Raw genomic sequence first — 16,564 nt, 5'->3', positions numbered from 1 at the left:
ACACACATTTGGTTTGTGCAATGTACTGGAAAAACAGAGTTTAAATGAATAGTTTCCCCATCAGTGAATCAAACCAACATGTATGTACAGTATGTCAAAGTATGTGATAAAACTTAACAGGAGGGCAGGATTTTAAGGTTAGATATTTAAAAGGATAAATAAACCCAACCCTATATTTGCAAACTATACCTGCGTGTATACTTACCACAGACTACCAAGGTGTGAACATGATTCACATATGTATTAATGCTCAACTTCAAATGTCAGTAACAACACTGTCATTACTATGTACAGTGTTGCTGCAATGTAAGAGATTACAGGACTTGTTAAACCAGGCAGTGCAGCGTGTAGCTTGCTGCAGCACAATAGAGGTCACTGTAAAGCATAGATAAAAAGATAGAAAGAAAAACCACATCCTGTAACTATTTATTGTTCCATAACACATTCTCTTCACAGGAACTGGCAACACCGTATTTAATTTATTCTCATTTTCAATAAACACCTGCACCTTTTATTTTATTAAAGTCTAAAAATGTTGTTCAATGATTTTTTTTTTTTTTTTTTTAATTCTTATTATTTGCTTGAATAAATGATGCTTACTTATTTCATTGACCTTTGTCATATTAATTTTAATGTGGTGGGAATACACTGGAAATGTACCATTATTCGTGATCTGGCTTTCATTAGTGGATATGAGGCAGTTTGACTTTTGTGTAAAATACCTGCTGCCTATACACTGTATAAACTATGCTAATAATGCTGTCCACAATTTGACAATCTGATTTAAAAAACACAACAAACAATGAAAACAGGAATTGTATTTTATTTGATGAATGACTTGCTTATTTTGTCAATAATGTCACTACCATTATTGTAAGTAAATTCCCTCCAAATAAGCAAGACTTACTGAAGCCCCCCACATATCATACTAGTATTAGAATAAAACAGAAACGTGGCCCCTACAGATCAGCCTTTAAAGACAACAAATGCCTAAGCTGTAGTTGTTTTGCATGTATTTGTTTGCCTCAGTACTTGTTACAAGGAAGAAAATGACCAGTATATATAATGAATTAATATTTTGGGGGACCAATCTGTAACCTGTCAGCTGACTAATTGTTTCACACTGGTTTTAATTTCAGCAGCAGCTTCTTTAGTTGTACTGACCAATGATAACACTGAACTGTAAGTCTATATTTAACCTCAGAATTTGTGCCTGATTTTAAGCTGTAGCCCCTTTCTACACTGATGAAAATGTGCAAATGTGGTTTTGATCTATACTGCATACGCTTTTTTTTTTCTTTTTTTTTTGCAACAGCACCGTTCATAGATAGACTGTTACACCTGTGTTAATATCATTATACCAGCATCAATAAATCAAATCCATTCTAAGCCAATGAAGGGCTTTATGTTTTAATTATACAAATAATGAGGCGATGTTCATCCAAATTATTATTATTATTATTATTTATTATTATTATTATTATTATTATTATTATTATTATTATTATTATTATTTTAAGTAACTAGCCGTATCTGTTATTTTAGATAGGATAAAAATAAATAAATAAATAAGATCACAGCAGAAACAACATCAGCAATAACAAAGACTAGATATTTTCATCATCAATCAAATGGCATGTACCTGCTGCTCTCTCTAATGGCTGCTAGTGGTCACTTCACAGTCTACATCATTTACCACACAGGCAGTTTGTATGAATTATAGGAAAAATACTTGAGGCTCTGCATTTCTGCAGTTATACAGACTAGACTTTTATTTTAAAAAAATTAGAATCTCAGGTCATATTCTTAAACAAAATTTATTTTAGTTTGTCATCATCCCATAAACAAATGGAATAAGAGGAATAGTATCTCCGAAGCTCAACAGCTACTCATGGTGCTTGTTTGCTGGTGATACAAGATACACGTTTGACTCAGCTTCTCCCAGTGCTAACTGGTGTTATGTTTGATACGATCTAAAAAGAAACCTGTCATTTCCATGCTGCAAATGTTTGCAAATGCAATGTACTGCATGCTGTAATAGAACTATGCAATACGTTGAGAATGTAATGCATGCTTCTGATAGCTTGCAGGGATTTTTACTCGTGCTAGGCGGAGGTTATAAATAAGGCAGCATGTTCTTTTAGTGCAAGAATAATCCCTAGCACAGAAACATGGAGAACCTGTCATTTGGAGAGCTATTGTTAGTGCTTAAATTAATGGGGATTGCTGATTTCCTATTTACCTTGTTGGCTGCTTTCTTATACAACTCACAACCTGTTGGTAAATAGATGACAGCTGGTGCTGCTGAATTGTACAGATTTATAGGCACTTTTGATGCCTGCTTCTTGTCAACGTATGCTGCAAGGGTAGAGGTGGTTAATTTTTGGGTTGTTTTTTGTGCTTATTTTTTTATGTTTGAATTAGAGGGGGAGACTTTTGGAATTTGTATTGTGTGTTACTGTAATTCTCTGCACCCATGATTGCATTGAGGCAGCTCTTACTCGAGTGCAGATGCTGTTTTAAGTTATTGCTAATAGTGTATATTCCTTGAAAACGCCATGGATCTTTTAATCTGATGCTGCTTCCAAAATGTATTTTCACTTTAGGATTTAGGCAGAGGAAATATTTCCATCCTCAATACTGTACATGCACATCCTGTGCTACCAGTTACAGAACCCCTCCTAGTTTACTATTTTGAAATGCAATTGAATGCAAGTGTAAGTCTCAAGTACCTGTAAGACAATTATTAGGTTCAAGGTTAGTAAAATTAATAGATTTTTTTTGTTGTTGTTGTTTTTTGTCCTCTTTTTACACCTGGCATCATGATAATCAGCTGCAAGATTTACTACATTATTTTATATACATTAAAAAAGCTGGAACTGGTGTTTCATATTCAGGAAGCTGTGGTTTAGCAACCAAATAGAGTAGATCAACTGAGTAGCCTGCTGCCATAGTAACGTGGCTGCACCATTTAGAGAAACTGCTATTGTTAACCACTGCTAGCGTACCCCATTTCCTTTCGAGCAGCTTTCATAAGAAAATCAAGAAATAAACAGAAGTAGAAATAACCACAAAATACAGTGCAAGAACAGTTTTCTCAACCTTATGTTCTGTGTATTATAATAGCAATGTTCGATACATACATTGCTGATGTGTTTGTCAACAGGAAATCAGGCCACACTTAATATAAACACCAATCCTACATGTGTACAGTAGCTATAACTCATCCAATCTGCTCAATTGTGAATCGGTTTCATCTTACTATAAACAAAGAAATAAGCACAAATGCAAAGGTGTTTTTTAAAGAGGAATAACATATTTTTAATGTGCCTTTGCCTTTGCACTTGATATGAAATCATGACTAGGGGCAAGCAACTGCTTTGTTATTCATCAGGATATTTATTTATTTATTATTTATTTATTTATTTATTTACTCAGTCCATGGACAGTTTTACATGAGGTCGTATTTATTTAGTAAATTTGGAATTGGCAATTACAATTTGGCCAGTCTACAGGGGTCGCTGGTGCGCAGTGAGCCAAGGACAACCTGGCAGACCTAAGCCCTCCCCACCCGGGCAGCACTCGGCCAATTGTGCACTGCCCCTTGGGAAGTCCCATCCACAGCCGGCAGTGGAAAATGCCTACACTTGAACTGGTGACCTCCAGGCTATAGGGCATATCCTGCACAACATTCGGAGTGCCTTTACCAGATGCGCCACTCAGGAGCTCCAAATGGGGTCAGATTTCAGTTGTGTTAAAGGTGACTGGTACCATACAACAGTAAACCTTTTAAGACAGGTAGAACTAGTTTTATATTTAAAAAAAATAAAACAGGGCAATGTTGTTGAGAGAACAATAGAGTTAGATGTACGACAATTGTTGGGGTAAGGAATAAAAGAAAAGGCTCAGTCCATGGACAGGTGGCCACTATGGGCTGTTAACCTGTAGAAATATCATTAAATTTCTATTTGATCTCTTGAAAGGAAAGTGACTCTTCAGAACCAACAACGGACATACGTATTTACAATTCGATAAATAAGTGTGACGGATTCAATTGCTTTTAGTTATCCCTCCCTAATTTCTTAATTGTTATTTGCAGATAACAAAACTGAGACAAGCACACCTCCACTCACTGTAAAATCCACTCTGCCTACATTCACCCCAACTAAAGCAAATACTGGACATTCTAAACCAGGTAAACCAGCTTTTTGGGCTCATGCAGCACAAGCACAATATAGGTAATATGAATGGGTTTGTTTCTCATGCACTGTTTAGATCTAGGTTTGAATCATTTTCTTGTATAAACTTTCTTGCTTGTGATTTATACACACAGCCCTTAGCCCTACTCTTGCACTCACCACTGCAACTCCTCCTTTCAACTCCAATGATGTTCCTGCCTCATCAGGTACAGTTCTAACTTACTATTTACTCTGGAGCACAATTCTAAAAAAAAAATCCAATTCTGTTTCTACAACAGGAAATACTACAGGACTGGAAAACAAATTTTAAATAATGCACACAAGTAATGTAATCCCATTTTGTATGAATGCTTTACAATCTTGTCACACAGAGAAGCAAAACACATGAATTCAAGAGGTTTTTAATTTATATCTTTTTTTTCATTATAGGGCAAGGTACTCAAGCCCAAGGTAAGCTTTAATACAGTTTGCTTCTAAGGTAAATTATATAACACAAAATGGAAAAGAAGATGGTACTCCTGTTTTAAACACTGTGTCTGTGATTCAGAGTCATCATCCTCTATCACCACTCATGCACCCACCCTTGCAACTCATTCAAACCCCAACAATACTGGATGACAAGGTAACGGTCCAGTGGATTCCAGAAATGTATAATATGCAATCTATTGAAAATACAATTCAAAGTTGTATTGTGTTGAGTGGTATTCCTTTTTTTTGAACTAATAAAGATGCAATTGGGACCACAAATGCCCATTAATATCTGGCATAGTTATCTGGGTGGCAAGTTTGAGGAAAACAATACACTAGTGTAACATCTAAAAGAAGAAAACATGAAACATAAACATTACAGATTTTTTATTTATTTTTGGTCCAAAACATGATCAAAGTTTGACGAGACAAAAACAAGTATTGCTGTATTTATATACTGAAAGAGAAACATATTAGCCTAGAGGATTCCAACAAGCAGCATGGTTAATTGAGTTCCTTATTTTTGTTGGTGTAGTAAGTGTGCAATGCTTCAAAAATATAAAGCAGCATAGAGTATTTAGTGGTCTGCTGATTTAATTACTGCACACTAGAACTGTCATTACATCATGTGATTATTTTGAAATCAAGAAGGAAAGGAGACGAGCATTAGGATTTTACAGGCTCAGATTCGATTCTTATAGTTAGATTCTATAAAACAGATACAATATTAAATGTAAAATAAAAAAAGCTGCCATTCATATTATTATTATTTTTTTTTTTTAACAAAGCAAAACACATCTCCGCTACCTTCTAATTGTGTTGGCAGTCCAGAATTACATTTCCTGCTTGTGATTTTACAGACAAAGCACCCACCAGCACACTTCCACCCTCCACTTCATCCAACTCTGCACAGAACCTTTCCTCTCACAGCATCCAAGGTAAAGACCACGAGCATGCTTCTGTTTTGCAGTTAATTATCACTAGTATTTTAACACAGAAAAATCAAGGCGGATCCTCCTAATGTAGAGTGATTGCAAAGTACAGCATGTTTCTTTGCAAGAAGTTGCTTTTTATTGTATGTGACAAAATGTTATATTTTACAGTCAAGGATAAAGTAGAAGAAATTACATGTAAACAAAATGCTGATGTAGTAATTTTATTTAGACATGAAGTACTTAGATAAGATTTTCATGATAGAAATAAACAGTGGCAGAACTAACTAACTTTAACTCTCAAGTTCATGTTCTGCTATGGTGGAATTTCAGGAGAAAATTATACTGGTACATCTCTACCCACCAACACTACCAAACCCACACGCACCTCTTCTGAGAGTTCTAACCCTACAAGCACTGAAGACAACACAAACAAAACAACCACTCCTGCACTCACTGTCATCACGACAACCGCATCAACCAATACAACCATGGGGACTTCAGGTTGGCTCTTTTGTTTCAGGATTCCCAATTTCACCTGGCTGAAACTTGTATAATGATCTCAATGTTAACACTAATGGCCCTCTTTACTAAGCTTGAACTCATTGATTATTTAAATAGTGTGCTTTCAGAGCTTGATTTTTGAATAAAATACAGTTTGATATTCATCAAGCAGTTCTGAGCTGTTTCTGAATAAACTATCAATAGTCTAGTTTCATGAATATCTATTTGGATTAAATTAATACATGTTATCATTTTATCCAGCCTAAATCAATCAAACCAATCCATATACACATACAGAATCAAAGATATTGTATGGAACTCCCAGAATGTTTATTCATTAAAAATCATGGGAATATAAAAATAAAGAAAATGCAGTTTCTATGATCATTTCCAGTTGTCTCTTATTTGTTTGATCTTTTTTCATTTTCTTTAAATTTACCTAATATTTCTTGTCCACCTGAGTGATTGATTCTTTTTTGTCACTTGTTTTTCATGGTGCCCATCTACTGAACAGAACAGTGCATCAATTGTAAGTACTTATTTTGGAATGTGTTCATTTGTTACTTGTTTTATTTACTAAAAATATATATATATGCAGAACAATGTGATGTTTGTAGCCCTGAAAGACTCATCTACTGTAGTAAAGTTATTGCTGTCAGAATGTTTTGTGAGTCATGTTCAAAGCCCAGTCACCCTGTATTGTTGATCCTGACAGGGGGCCCTTAGTGATTGTTGCATTGCAATGCCTAAATCCCCTTGGAGCTAAACCTTTAAACTTTGATCAGTTATCCTAAATAAACATGATGGTTATGCCGTTTACCTGTGTTGTTAACTGTATTGTCTCTCCCAGAAAAAAAAAACCCTCCTGAATCACAGAACAACAGTGTTTTGTTTTTTTATAGTTTTTTTAATTTTTTTTTTTTTTATAGTAAATTAGCAATACATTAGCAACCACCCCTTATTCATTTTATTAACAAAATATACCCTACTTCAGGGCTTTTTGGTTTTTACTAGTTACTTATCTAGACCCTTAATTAAACTAATACTTTGCTTAATGAGACATTTTTACTTGTTTTCAGCTCTTAAACAGTTGTAGAATTCAAGTTAGGTATAACATTTTATAACTTGAACTCTGCATTTTTTTATGAGCTGAGAACAATTCAAAAGTTCTAATTAAGATAAATTAAGGGTCTAGTTAAGCTCAGTTGGAAAGCAAACCAGAAGCCCTGCCCTTGGTGCTGTCCCGGGATCTCAGATATTTCGCAGACCTGTGGCTACTAGTGGTCTGTTCACTTGTACTGCAGTCTATTTTACCAAAACCTTTGAAAAAAAAATCTAACAAGGGAAGATAGCTCTATTCAGCCTCAGGCTATCATCCCTTCTGTCAATTTGCCATATAGATAGATAGATAGATAGATAGATAGATAGATAGATAGATAGATAGATAGATAGATAGATAGATAGATAAGAAGCAGTTATACTAATACTGTTGTTGCATGATTGTCTGGTTCCTTGATTGATGTTTTATTTAAGAGTCTCAGTCAACTCAGAATCAAATGGATATATGTGTTGTTTCAGTATGCATTACTACTAGTAATTAATACATTAATGGGGGTTATGTCTATCGTTGAATTGTTTCGCATTGCTAATTTTTTATTTATTTATTTTTTAAAAGTCACAGGTGAATACACCACTTCAGAAGCTACATATGAAATTAACATCAATTTTAGTACAACAGGAAACCTTATTGTGGAGTATTCAGAAGTTGGATCGAATTCCATCCACAACAATACATTTTATTCTGAACAAAAGTACCAAACATTTAAGATTGCAAACTTGACTCCGTGTACTACTTATGAAATCAATGTCACTCAAGGAAGCTGCAAATTGAATGGAAGCAAACATTTTAAAACAGCAATGGGTAGGTCTATTGATCTTTTTTTAGACTACTTGTGTTTGTGAAAAAAAAAAGATGGCAATGTTTACAAAGGCATATTTTACAAAAAACAGACTTTGAGAGGGATGCACAAGGTATAAACAACTAAGAATCCTCCTAACTTTGCCTACTTGTTTATAAATAGTTTTGAAATATTATAGAAATATGATTTTGCACTATAACTGCTGCAAAATCAATTAAGTTATTATTGTTGTTATTATTTTTCAGACCTCAAGATTGGATTTATTGGCAAAAAGCACAACAACACAGCTGTAAAGCTAGATGTTATGATTCCCCAAGTCACAAACCTAACAGTCAACTGTGAGAATTGCAACGATAAGACAAAGAAGCCAATAACAAGGACAGTTATCTTTCCGGATCTTGAAATGTGTACCAACTACAACTTTTCTTTAAGTGGAAAAACTAAGTGTAACACCACCATAAAAGAACAAACTGAAGTATCAATTCAACCAGGTATGTTTCTTTTACCCTCAGACAGTTAATTAACACAAGATAAGACATATGTTGAAAAAAAAAAAACTGCAAAAAATAAACAAAGATAAATAGAATAAACAAAGAGGGTCACTGTAGATCTCTCTCTCTCTCTCTCTCTCTCTCTCTCTCTCTCTCTCTCTCTCTCTCTCTCTCTCTCTCTCTCTCTATATATAATATATATATATATATATATATATAATATATATATATAATTAATCACGATCCTACAAAACGTGATTTTCATGTTGAGCTATTCGCTCGTAATTTAAATATTCCTTTGGATATTCGCTCGTTTTCATAAAGTAATCAAATCCGTTATATTGCTCAAAACGTAGGCACAGCATAGCAACAGCTGCAGGGGAGCATGGCACCTGTGTGTGTGCCTTTATTTTACAGCAAGACGTTACACTATGTCACGCGTTAAAGTAAAAAATACCCCAGGGGTAAAAATATGTTGTGTAGGCCTTACTTTACCCCAGTGAATTAACTACAAAACAAAGGATGCCAAACAGCAGTTTAAATTAAACATTGTTTTGCTTATTCACTAAATAAATAGTACATCAAATTGACATAATGTATTTAGTTGTTTTCTACTACGACAACTTTTTGTCCACTACACGTCTGCCTTAAAATATTTAATTATGTTTGTGTAGTTTTACATTTACAGAGCTCTAAAATCATTACATATCGCAAAAGACAATGAAACCTGTCGTTTTAGTTGTAATAATTTCTCAAAATATTATACAAATCTTACAAAATTCTTTAGATTGTACAATTCACCTAGATTACATCCGGCACAAAAAATCGTACTTTTGTAAGTGGATTTTATTGTATAACAGTTTGTTTTTATGGCATTTCCAGACTTAGCTGCAGCGCAAGTGTTTGGGTCGCACTCAGTGTTTGTGGTTTACTTATTTTCGAAAAAAAAAAAAAAAAAAAAAAAAATACTACACTATACTACACATACAAACTGCATTAAAATAAACTTAATCGATTTTAATACAATATGGAACTATTTGGAAAAAATGTTTACAACGAAACCCTACAAAAGGCTTTTACAACAGAGCAAAATTCAATTTGGTAAAAACTTAAATTATTTGAACTATCAATTTAATACACCTGATACAATTGTGGCCGTTTCGGCTGTTGATAATTGTCTGACTGAGATTAAAACTTGGATGAGGCAAAACTTCCTACAATTAAATAGCGATAAAACCGAAGTAATGCTGCTTGGCTCTCCTCGACAACTTAGAAATGTTGGCTGTGCCTGTGCCTTAGATAGTTCATGCCGGTGTTGTCTGTGCCTGATGCAGACAGGCTACTTCATGTCTTTAACCTATAACCTATAACCTGTAACCTATAAGGCTCTGAACGGTTTAGCTCCATGTTACATTGCTGAATTGCTCACATGTTACACACCCATACGTAATCTATGTTCTTCATCCTCGGGTTTATTGGCAATACCCAAAACTAAGCTTCCTCCATGAGCAATAGGGCTTTTTGCCGCTGTGCGCCCAAACTTTGGAACGACCTTCCTCAGTCTGTCAGGGATGCTAAGACCGTTGATGCTTTTAAAAAACGGTTAAAGACATTTTTAAATTCAGGCATTTTTATCATAATTTAGTTTTTGATTTGTGTAATTTCTTTTTATATTACATATATCTTAATATGGTGAATGTATACATGGTTCTCTGTGTTTTTTGTGTTTGTACAGCGCTTTGAGATGTGTGCATTTAGGCACTTTATAAAATAAAGATTATTCTAAGATTATATTATTATATAAAACATTGTTATGACTTTTTGACCCCTAAGAAATACTAAAAAAAAATATTGCATAATTCTATATAATTAAAATGTTGTAATAGCTACAATTAAATAGCGATATGTTATTTGACAGGACAAGTTATCTATCAAATAATAAAAAGATATATATAATATTTGTTGTTGTGGTACGTAATCTTTAAAACGTGCTATAATATATTATTTTTCTATATATTATAAACAAAACCCATGCATTTAAAAATGACACCTATGCATTTTGTTGCAGTACAGTCTCGCCCTCCTGACAGTCTTGGCAGAGTGACAGATGTGTTTTTAGGATAATATAATAATAATAATAATAATAATAATAATAATAATAATAATAATAATAATAAAAAGATCTTTTAATTTAAAATAACAATCCAGCTTGGAATGAATTTTGCCAACAAAAAGTTGATATTTTATTGACACATTTTTTTTTTTAGCTCTAAAAGCTAGTCAGTAGAGTGCAAAACTCAATTCCAAGATGGCCACCAGACTGGAAGTGTAGTCGAATTTGATGCTTAAAAAATTATTTTTAAACATTTTAAAACTGTTTTATTTTACTTTAATTTCAGACATTTTGAAGTAAAAATAAAATATTGAAATATTGAAAATACTGAAAACATTTGCCCACTATATTTGTGATAGTACTCTAGTACTATCACAAATATACTATCATTCAAAGATACTTACTACACAGTTATAATAGTTTACCTTACTGATGGCAGGGCAACTAAGCCATTTATATAGACACTTTCAGGTTTGTACACACATCTGTAATACTTCATCATCACACTACTCTCCTTCCACCTTCATAACACCCCACACACAATGAGAACAAAGGAAGGCTTTTGCACACACAGTAATTAGGTTTAATAATCAATTAATATTGTTAATTACCCAATAATTACACATCTAATGAGGTGAACCCATTGTAGGCTGATTGCCATTCAGCCCTATAGACGTCTGGGAAATATAGTTTTCCCATACAGTCCATTTAGCTGACCGGGGACATTTAATTGGTCAGCCTGGTGCAACTAACCCTAAAAACCCTTTAACCCTGGGATCAATGTTTTCTTTAACCTTAAGCTAACATATGTATCTTCTGACACTTCATCACAATATAAATGTATTTCTTTTTGTTTAGATCCACTGGAGCTCAAGGTCACTCCATCAAATACATCTGTGACCCTTAAATTGAATAATAATCTGAACTATAAAATTGGTTGGCATGAAACAGGTAAGGGTGCAAAATGAATGACTTTTATTTAAAATAAAAAAAAAAAAAACTGATAAGTCCTGATTGGATTGTAATACAACGTAGGCAACCTGTTTAAGCTATGTAAGAATTCTCTTTATATTAGCAATTATATGTATTACAATATATTAAACCAGACCTCATAACACTGATAAAAAAGGCAACAAAAAGTGTGGTTATAATTAAAGTGATTGTTGCCAAACCACTCTTTACATCTTACTGGGCATGCTCAAATGGGTTGTTTTAAAACATGATGTCTGGTGCTGTACAGGGTCAGAATAATCTCTGTCTACAAGCCTTACTTCACTTTTTCATGCACTACCTTGGTCATTTCACCTTTAGAGTGAAATGGTTTGCACCCCTTCAATGACTTTAACCAACCAGCTGCTTCTCTGATTGACTGGAGTGTTTTACACTCAGCTATATGAGATACCTTGGCACTAGTGCCATAGTGCCAAATTTGCACCCTTGTGAAATGATGAAAGAAGTGAAAGCGTGGTGTGATGGCAGATCTTCATGCCATCACAATTTTATGTTGCTTTAACCCTGCTGGTGTTTTCCCCCAGGGATGATTTATTAACCCACTTACTAACATCACTTCATACAACAAAATGAAAGCAAAGTGAAAGTAAGCTCCCCAAATACCAGGTGTACACATTTTAGGCCATCATTATTGAGATCTACCCCAGTTTAGATTATTAATGTTGGAGCATCCAGTGCATTGTCCTGCTGCAATCACCTAATGGCAGTACTTTGGACTGTGAATAACAAGGCTATAAATATATAAATATCATAAGCACACAGGACCAAGGCTTCCACGTTTACATATTTTTTTTAAAACTGAATGGCAGTGTTTAAATGATGGGCAGGGCCTTGTCAATAAAAATACTAGTGGTATATTATACTTGAGTAAACCAGGCTTTTCATCCAAAGTCATGCAAATGAATGGGAAAGGCGGGGGTTGATATGTAAATTAGCTATGTGTAAAGTACCAGAGCTGTTTTTGAAGAATACTAGTAAAATTTTGTGAAAATGTGGTTTCCATGCACAGAGAACTGGTACACGAGTGAATCTAAGCTGCTGTAATAGAGAAAAACACTTTGTGCCTGGCTGGTTAATAATGTGTTTTACTGCTCTTGCCCAAATAGTTTTTCAAATGTAATTAGTAGTGAATACTGTTTCAACTAATGTATCTTATGACTCATTAAATGTTAGCTTGCGTAGTGCAGGGGGCGTGCAGCAGGGGCTTCCAATTTCCTGTCAATTAGTACCTATTTTCTATTTAAGCCCTGATCACTTGCACCTTCTCTGTCTAGCGTTTTGTTTTCCTCTTCCTCCCCTCCTCCACCTTCTCATACATGCCTTCGCATCGGTCGTCTCTGGGGGACAAGTGATCTTACTTCCCCGACCTCAGGGCAGGCTTCAGCCTCCCTTGACCTTCAGGGGGATTCTCACCATGTGAGTCAGAGCAGACCCCTGGCCACATTCTGTTCTTTCGCAGCTCCTGCGCTTATCTTGCCTCACTCAAGGCTCTGTTCTATACTCTGTCTCAGTTCGGGACGTGGCTACTCATGCTCGAGTCCCATACTAACCTCTATGCCTTGTTCTTATCTCAGGTCCCAGGCAGTGTGACTTCTCGGCCAGAAGTCTCAGGAGCTGGGTACCTCTCCCTCTCTATCTCCTTTCGTGTCCCGATCTTCCGGGACCATCTTCCTCTGAGGGGAGGCTCCCCGAGTCATAACCCTCATATGTGTTTTCGGTTGCTGGGTCCTTCGGCCCTGGGTCGTGTCGGCATCGCCGCCCTCAGTCAGTGACCACTTTCTGTATCCTGTCTTAGGTTGCTGGGTTCTTCGCCCCTGGGCTCATGTCGGCATCGCCACCCTCAGTCAGTGACCATCCTTCTATCAGGTTTTGGTTGCTGGGTCTTTCGCCCCTGGGTTGTGTCGGCATCGCCGCCCTCAGTCAGTGACCACCTTCTAACCTAGCTTCCATGTCCAGCTTCTCTGGTCTGCTACTAGTGGGCCTCGCCTGCTCTTCTATCCTAGGTCTGGTCCTTTCTAGCCGGCACTCTGTCCTACTTACCGCTCCCTTCTTCTTCTTCTGCCCTATCCCTACCCCCCAGCTCACGCCCCGTGAATTAAAAATAAACTCTGAGGTATAAAAACTGAAACTGACCAACACGTATTGCAGATCACCATGGCTGAAAAACGCCAAATACATATATACCCCTTTCATTCAGCATACAGCATATAGGGGATCAGGTGATGCTGCGTACACTACCCTAGCTTAGCAAACCTACACGTCCAGATGGATGAGCTGCTGAGGAAGCATTCAACACCACGCTTGGGCAAATATGAGTAGGCACTTGGAAGGGAAGTGGCAGATACTGATGAAATGGACTGAAGTGCATTAATTCGTTCCCAAAATTGCCACTGCCTGCTGTGTCCTGCAAACTCTTAACAAAATTAGGTGTTCAGGAATCGGTGGCTGCCTGTGAGACAGAAGGGGAAGGTTACAGTCTCACAAGAAAAAAAAAGCAGCACTGCCTTTCACAACAAGCCCAAAATAAGAGCAACCCATGTTAGAGTGGGTTTTTATTCAAACTGTAACCCACGGCTCTCAAAAAACAAGCCCAATTCTGCTTATTATAAGCAGACTTGGCAACTGTGAAGGTTACCTCAGCCGCCACTTTCAATTGGACAGCAGCAATCTGAGAGGGCTCGTGCTGTCAGATTCTCTCTTTTCTTTTAAGTTGTGTTGGATTTACCGTTGTGATACATATCAACAAATAATACACAATCAATATGTTCATTTGCAGTTTTATTTGGTCAGTTCTAAGAGGGCATCAACAACTTGTTGGATGATGATGTGCTATTTTGGGCGATCGAGCTGGCTCATGACATCCAGTTCACCAACTATATTTATTAACGTGGAGGGCAGACACACATTGTCTTTGGACATAGCTGGTATAAAAAAAGGGAATTAATTAAGTTACATTTAAGCAGCTCACTTGCACTTTGTGTTTAACTTTAGCGTATTTTTTACAGCAAGGGTAATCTCAAACAGCTGCTTTAATACTGTAACGTGCACGGGGGTAGGCAGCAGCAGGGCTGGTAGGAGACATAATCACATACAAAGACATAAGCCCGATATATGCTCCTTGCAAAGGAGCCGGCTCTTTACAGCGGTATCGGCGCTATGCGCCAGCCCTCCGCTTCTGTGTGGATTGCCTCGCTCTGTGTGAGGCACCTGCCTGCGGGAACCGAGATCCCTGCAATACTATAACAAGGGCATAATGCAGTTCAGGGTAAGTGGTTTTATACAGAACTGTAAACCCAAAAGAGATATACAAAATGACAGTCCAGATACAGCAATAAACAATCATAAAAAAGCCACCCACATTATCATTAAGGTGAAGTACATCACTGCTAACCATAAAAATCGCCTTTCAGCCATTACTTTCTGCCATCTTAGAGTCCACAGTAACAACTGACCTGCTCCCTTGCAATATTTATATGTAAGGATAAACACGGTCATTCACATTTACACGTGAAATGCGAGTTTCCATGTGAAGCTGGCCGTGGCTTTTCCTGTGTGTTTTGTCAGAGATTTACACAAGTAAATTAAATTTACCCTATCTCTCTTTGTCCGTTTTTTTCGGCCACAAACCTGCTTTACCTGAGTAATTCTCTTAAACGTGCACGTGCATCACTATTTCTCCTTTGCTTATGCGATACGCTTATCATTTACAATACTGTCCCCATCACTGTCAGATGATTCACTCTCACTCTTAAATGAAATGTTGTGACTAACTTGAAAACACTTGTGTGTTTTTATACGTGATGTCTTGCTGTCAACCCATGTCAAACACAGCATCTGCTCGGGCCTATCACCTTATAATAATGCACTGCATGACACTAAATAAACTTTAGTGTAATGATGTTACTATACTCTTATTTTGTGGGTAAGTCTCATTTTACACTGACCCAAGCTTCAAAACTAATTTGTACTTCAACCATTACCTGTATTTGCCACCGATGTACACAATTTAATTGCTGTCAAATAACGTGTCATTATTCACATTCTTTTAGCTAACAGCGCCCCAGGTGTTCTTCTAGTAGAGGGTATGTAGCTTCAAATTTAATTTTCTTTCAAATTCTCTTGACTTTTTATGTTGGTAATTATGAAGAGTTCATTTATAGTTGCCTTCAATAGACATGTGTAATGTAGGCTAGGTGAGCCAACGTGTCCTTTTATGAGCAAGGGTCAGCACACTCTATGGCACTGCAGTGTCAGCAAGACAAAGAGAAACTAAATACAATGTGACAGATGACTTGATGTACAAATTGGGCTTAAAACATAAAAGGGTTATTTTTACTATCAGCCATACTACACCAGTTCAGTGTGATAAGGCACGCAACAAAATAATATAAAAATAAGTAACTTGTCAGGTTATTTTTATTCAGATGGCAGATCTAAAATACAGGGAGCAGGGTCATTTATTTATATTTAGGTGCATAAAACTATCAATAATTCAACTGGACTTTACTCAATAAGGCATTAAAAGGCAAAAGGCAAAGGACCTTAGTAAAGGAGCTATAGAGTAATACAAATCAATTACAAAGTGTCAGGCAACAATATATAAAACATGTACTAATCAAATCAATGTGTAAAAAGATAACGGGTCATTTTGACCTGGTTACACTTACTTCAATACATTAATAAACAAAGTCTGAATATGCATATTCGTTCACATTATCAGTGACATTGTGTTGTGTATTTCCCGCTATCAAAGGTAAAAATATGACAACTCTTGAGAATCTGAAACCATTTACAGACTACTCATTCTATGTGACACCCTACAACAACAATGCATCGTGTACCACAATCAATCAAACATTTAAAACAACCTGTGGAAGTAAGTATTTTTTTTACATTTTTTTTTTAAATATTAGACATATATTTGAAT

The 16,564-nt window shown here is 36.0% G+C and overlaps 1 protein-coding gene across 10 annotated transcripts in view; it reads left to right on the top strand.

The window, feature by feature from the left end:
- LOC121326972 (receptor-type tyrosine-protein phosphatase C-like) overlaps positions 1–16,564 on the top strand; it is a 60,751-nt gene that overhangs the window by 26,705 nt on the left and 17,482 nt on the right. For 2 of the 10 annotated variants that reach the window (XM_041270654.1, XM_041270653.1), the window contains exons 2-12: positions 4,100–4,195; positions 4,334–4,405; positions 4,629–4,649; positions 5,528–5,605; positions 5,933–6,103; positions 6,618–6,632; positions 7,779–8,024; positions 8,268–8,513; positions 11,485–11,577; positions 15,687–15,719; positions 16,391–16,513. In XM_041270654.1, the coding sequence (XP_041126588.1) occupies positions 4,100–4,195; positions 4,334–4,405; positions 4,629–4,649; positions 5,528–5,605; positions 5,933–6,103; positions 6,618–6,632; positions 7,779–8,024; positions 8,268–8,513; positions 11,485–11,577; positions 15,687–15,719; positions 16,391–16,513 (1,194 nt within the window). Of the gene's footprint in view, positions 1–4,099; positions 4,196–4,333; positions 4,406–4,628; positions 4,650–4,746; positions 4,822–5,527; positions 5,606–5,932; positions 6,104–6,617; positions 6,633–7,778; positions 8,025–8,267; positions 8,514–11,484; positions 11,578–15,686; positions 15,720–16,390; positions 16,514–16,564 lie in introns of those variants that run through there. The other 8 variants (XM_041270656.1, XM_041270659.1, XM_041270661.1 and 5 more) reach the window with 8 other exon arrangements.

Source organism: Polyodon spathula, chromosome 14 (assembly GCF_017654505.1).
Source record: "Polyodon spathula isolate WHYD16114869_AA chromosome 14, ASM1765450v1, whole genome shotgun sequence".
In the NCBI taxonomy this organism is placed as follows: Eukaryota; Metazoa; Chordata; class Actinopteri; order Acipenseriformes; family Polyodontidae; genus Polyodon; species Polyodon spathula.
The sequence above is the reverse complement of the archived record's forward strand: the minus strand, read 5'-3'. Positions and strand labels throughout refer to the sequence as shown.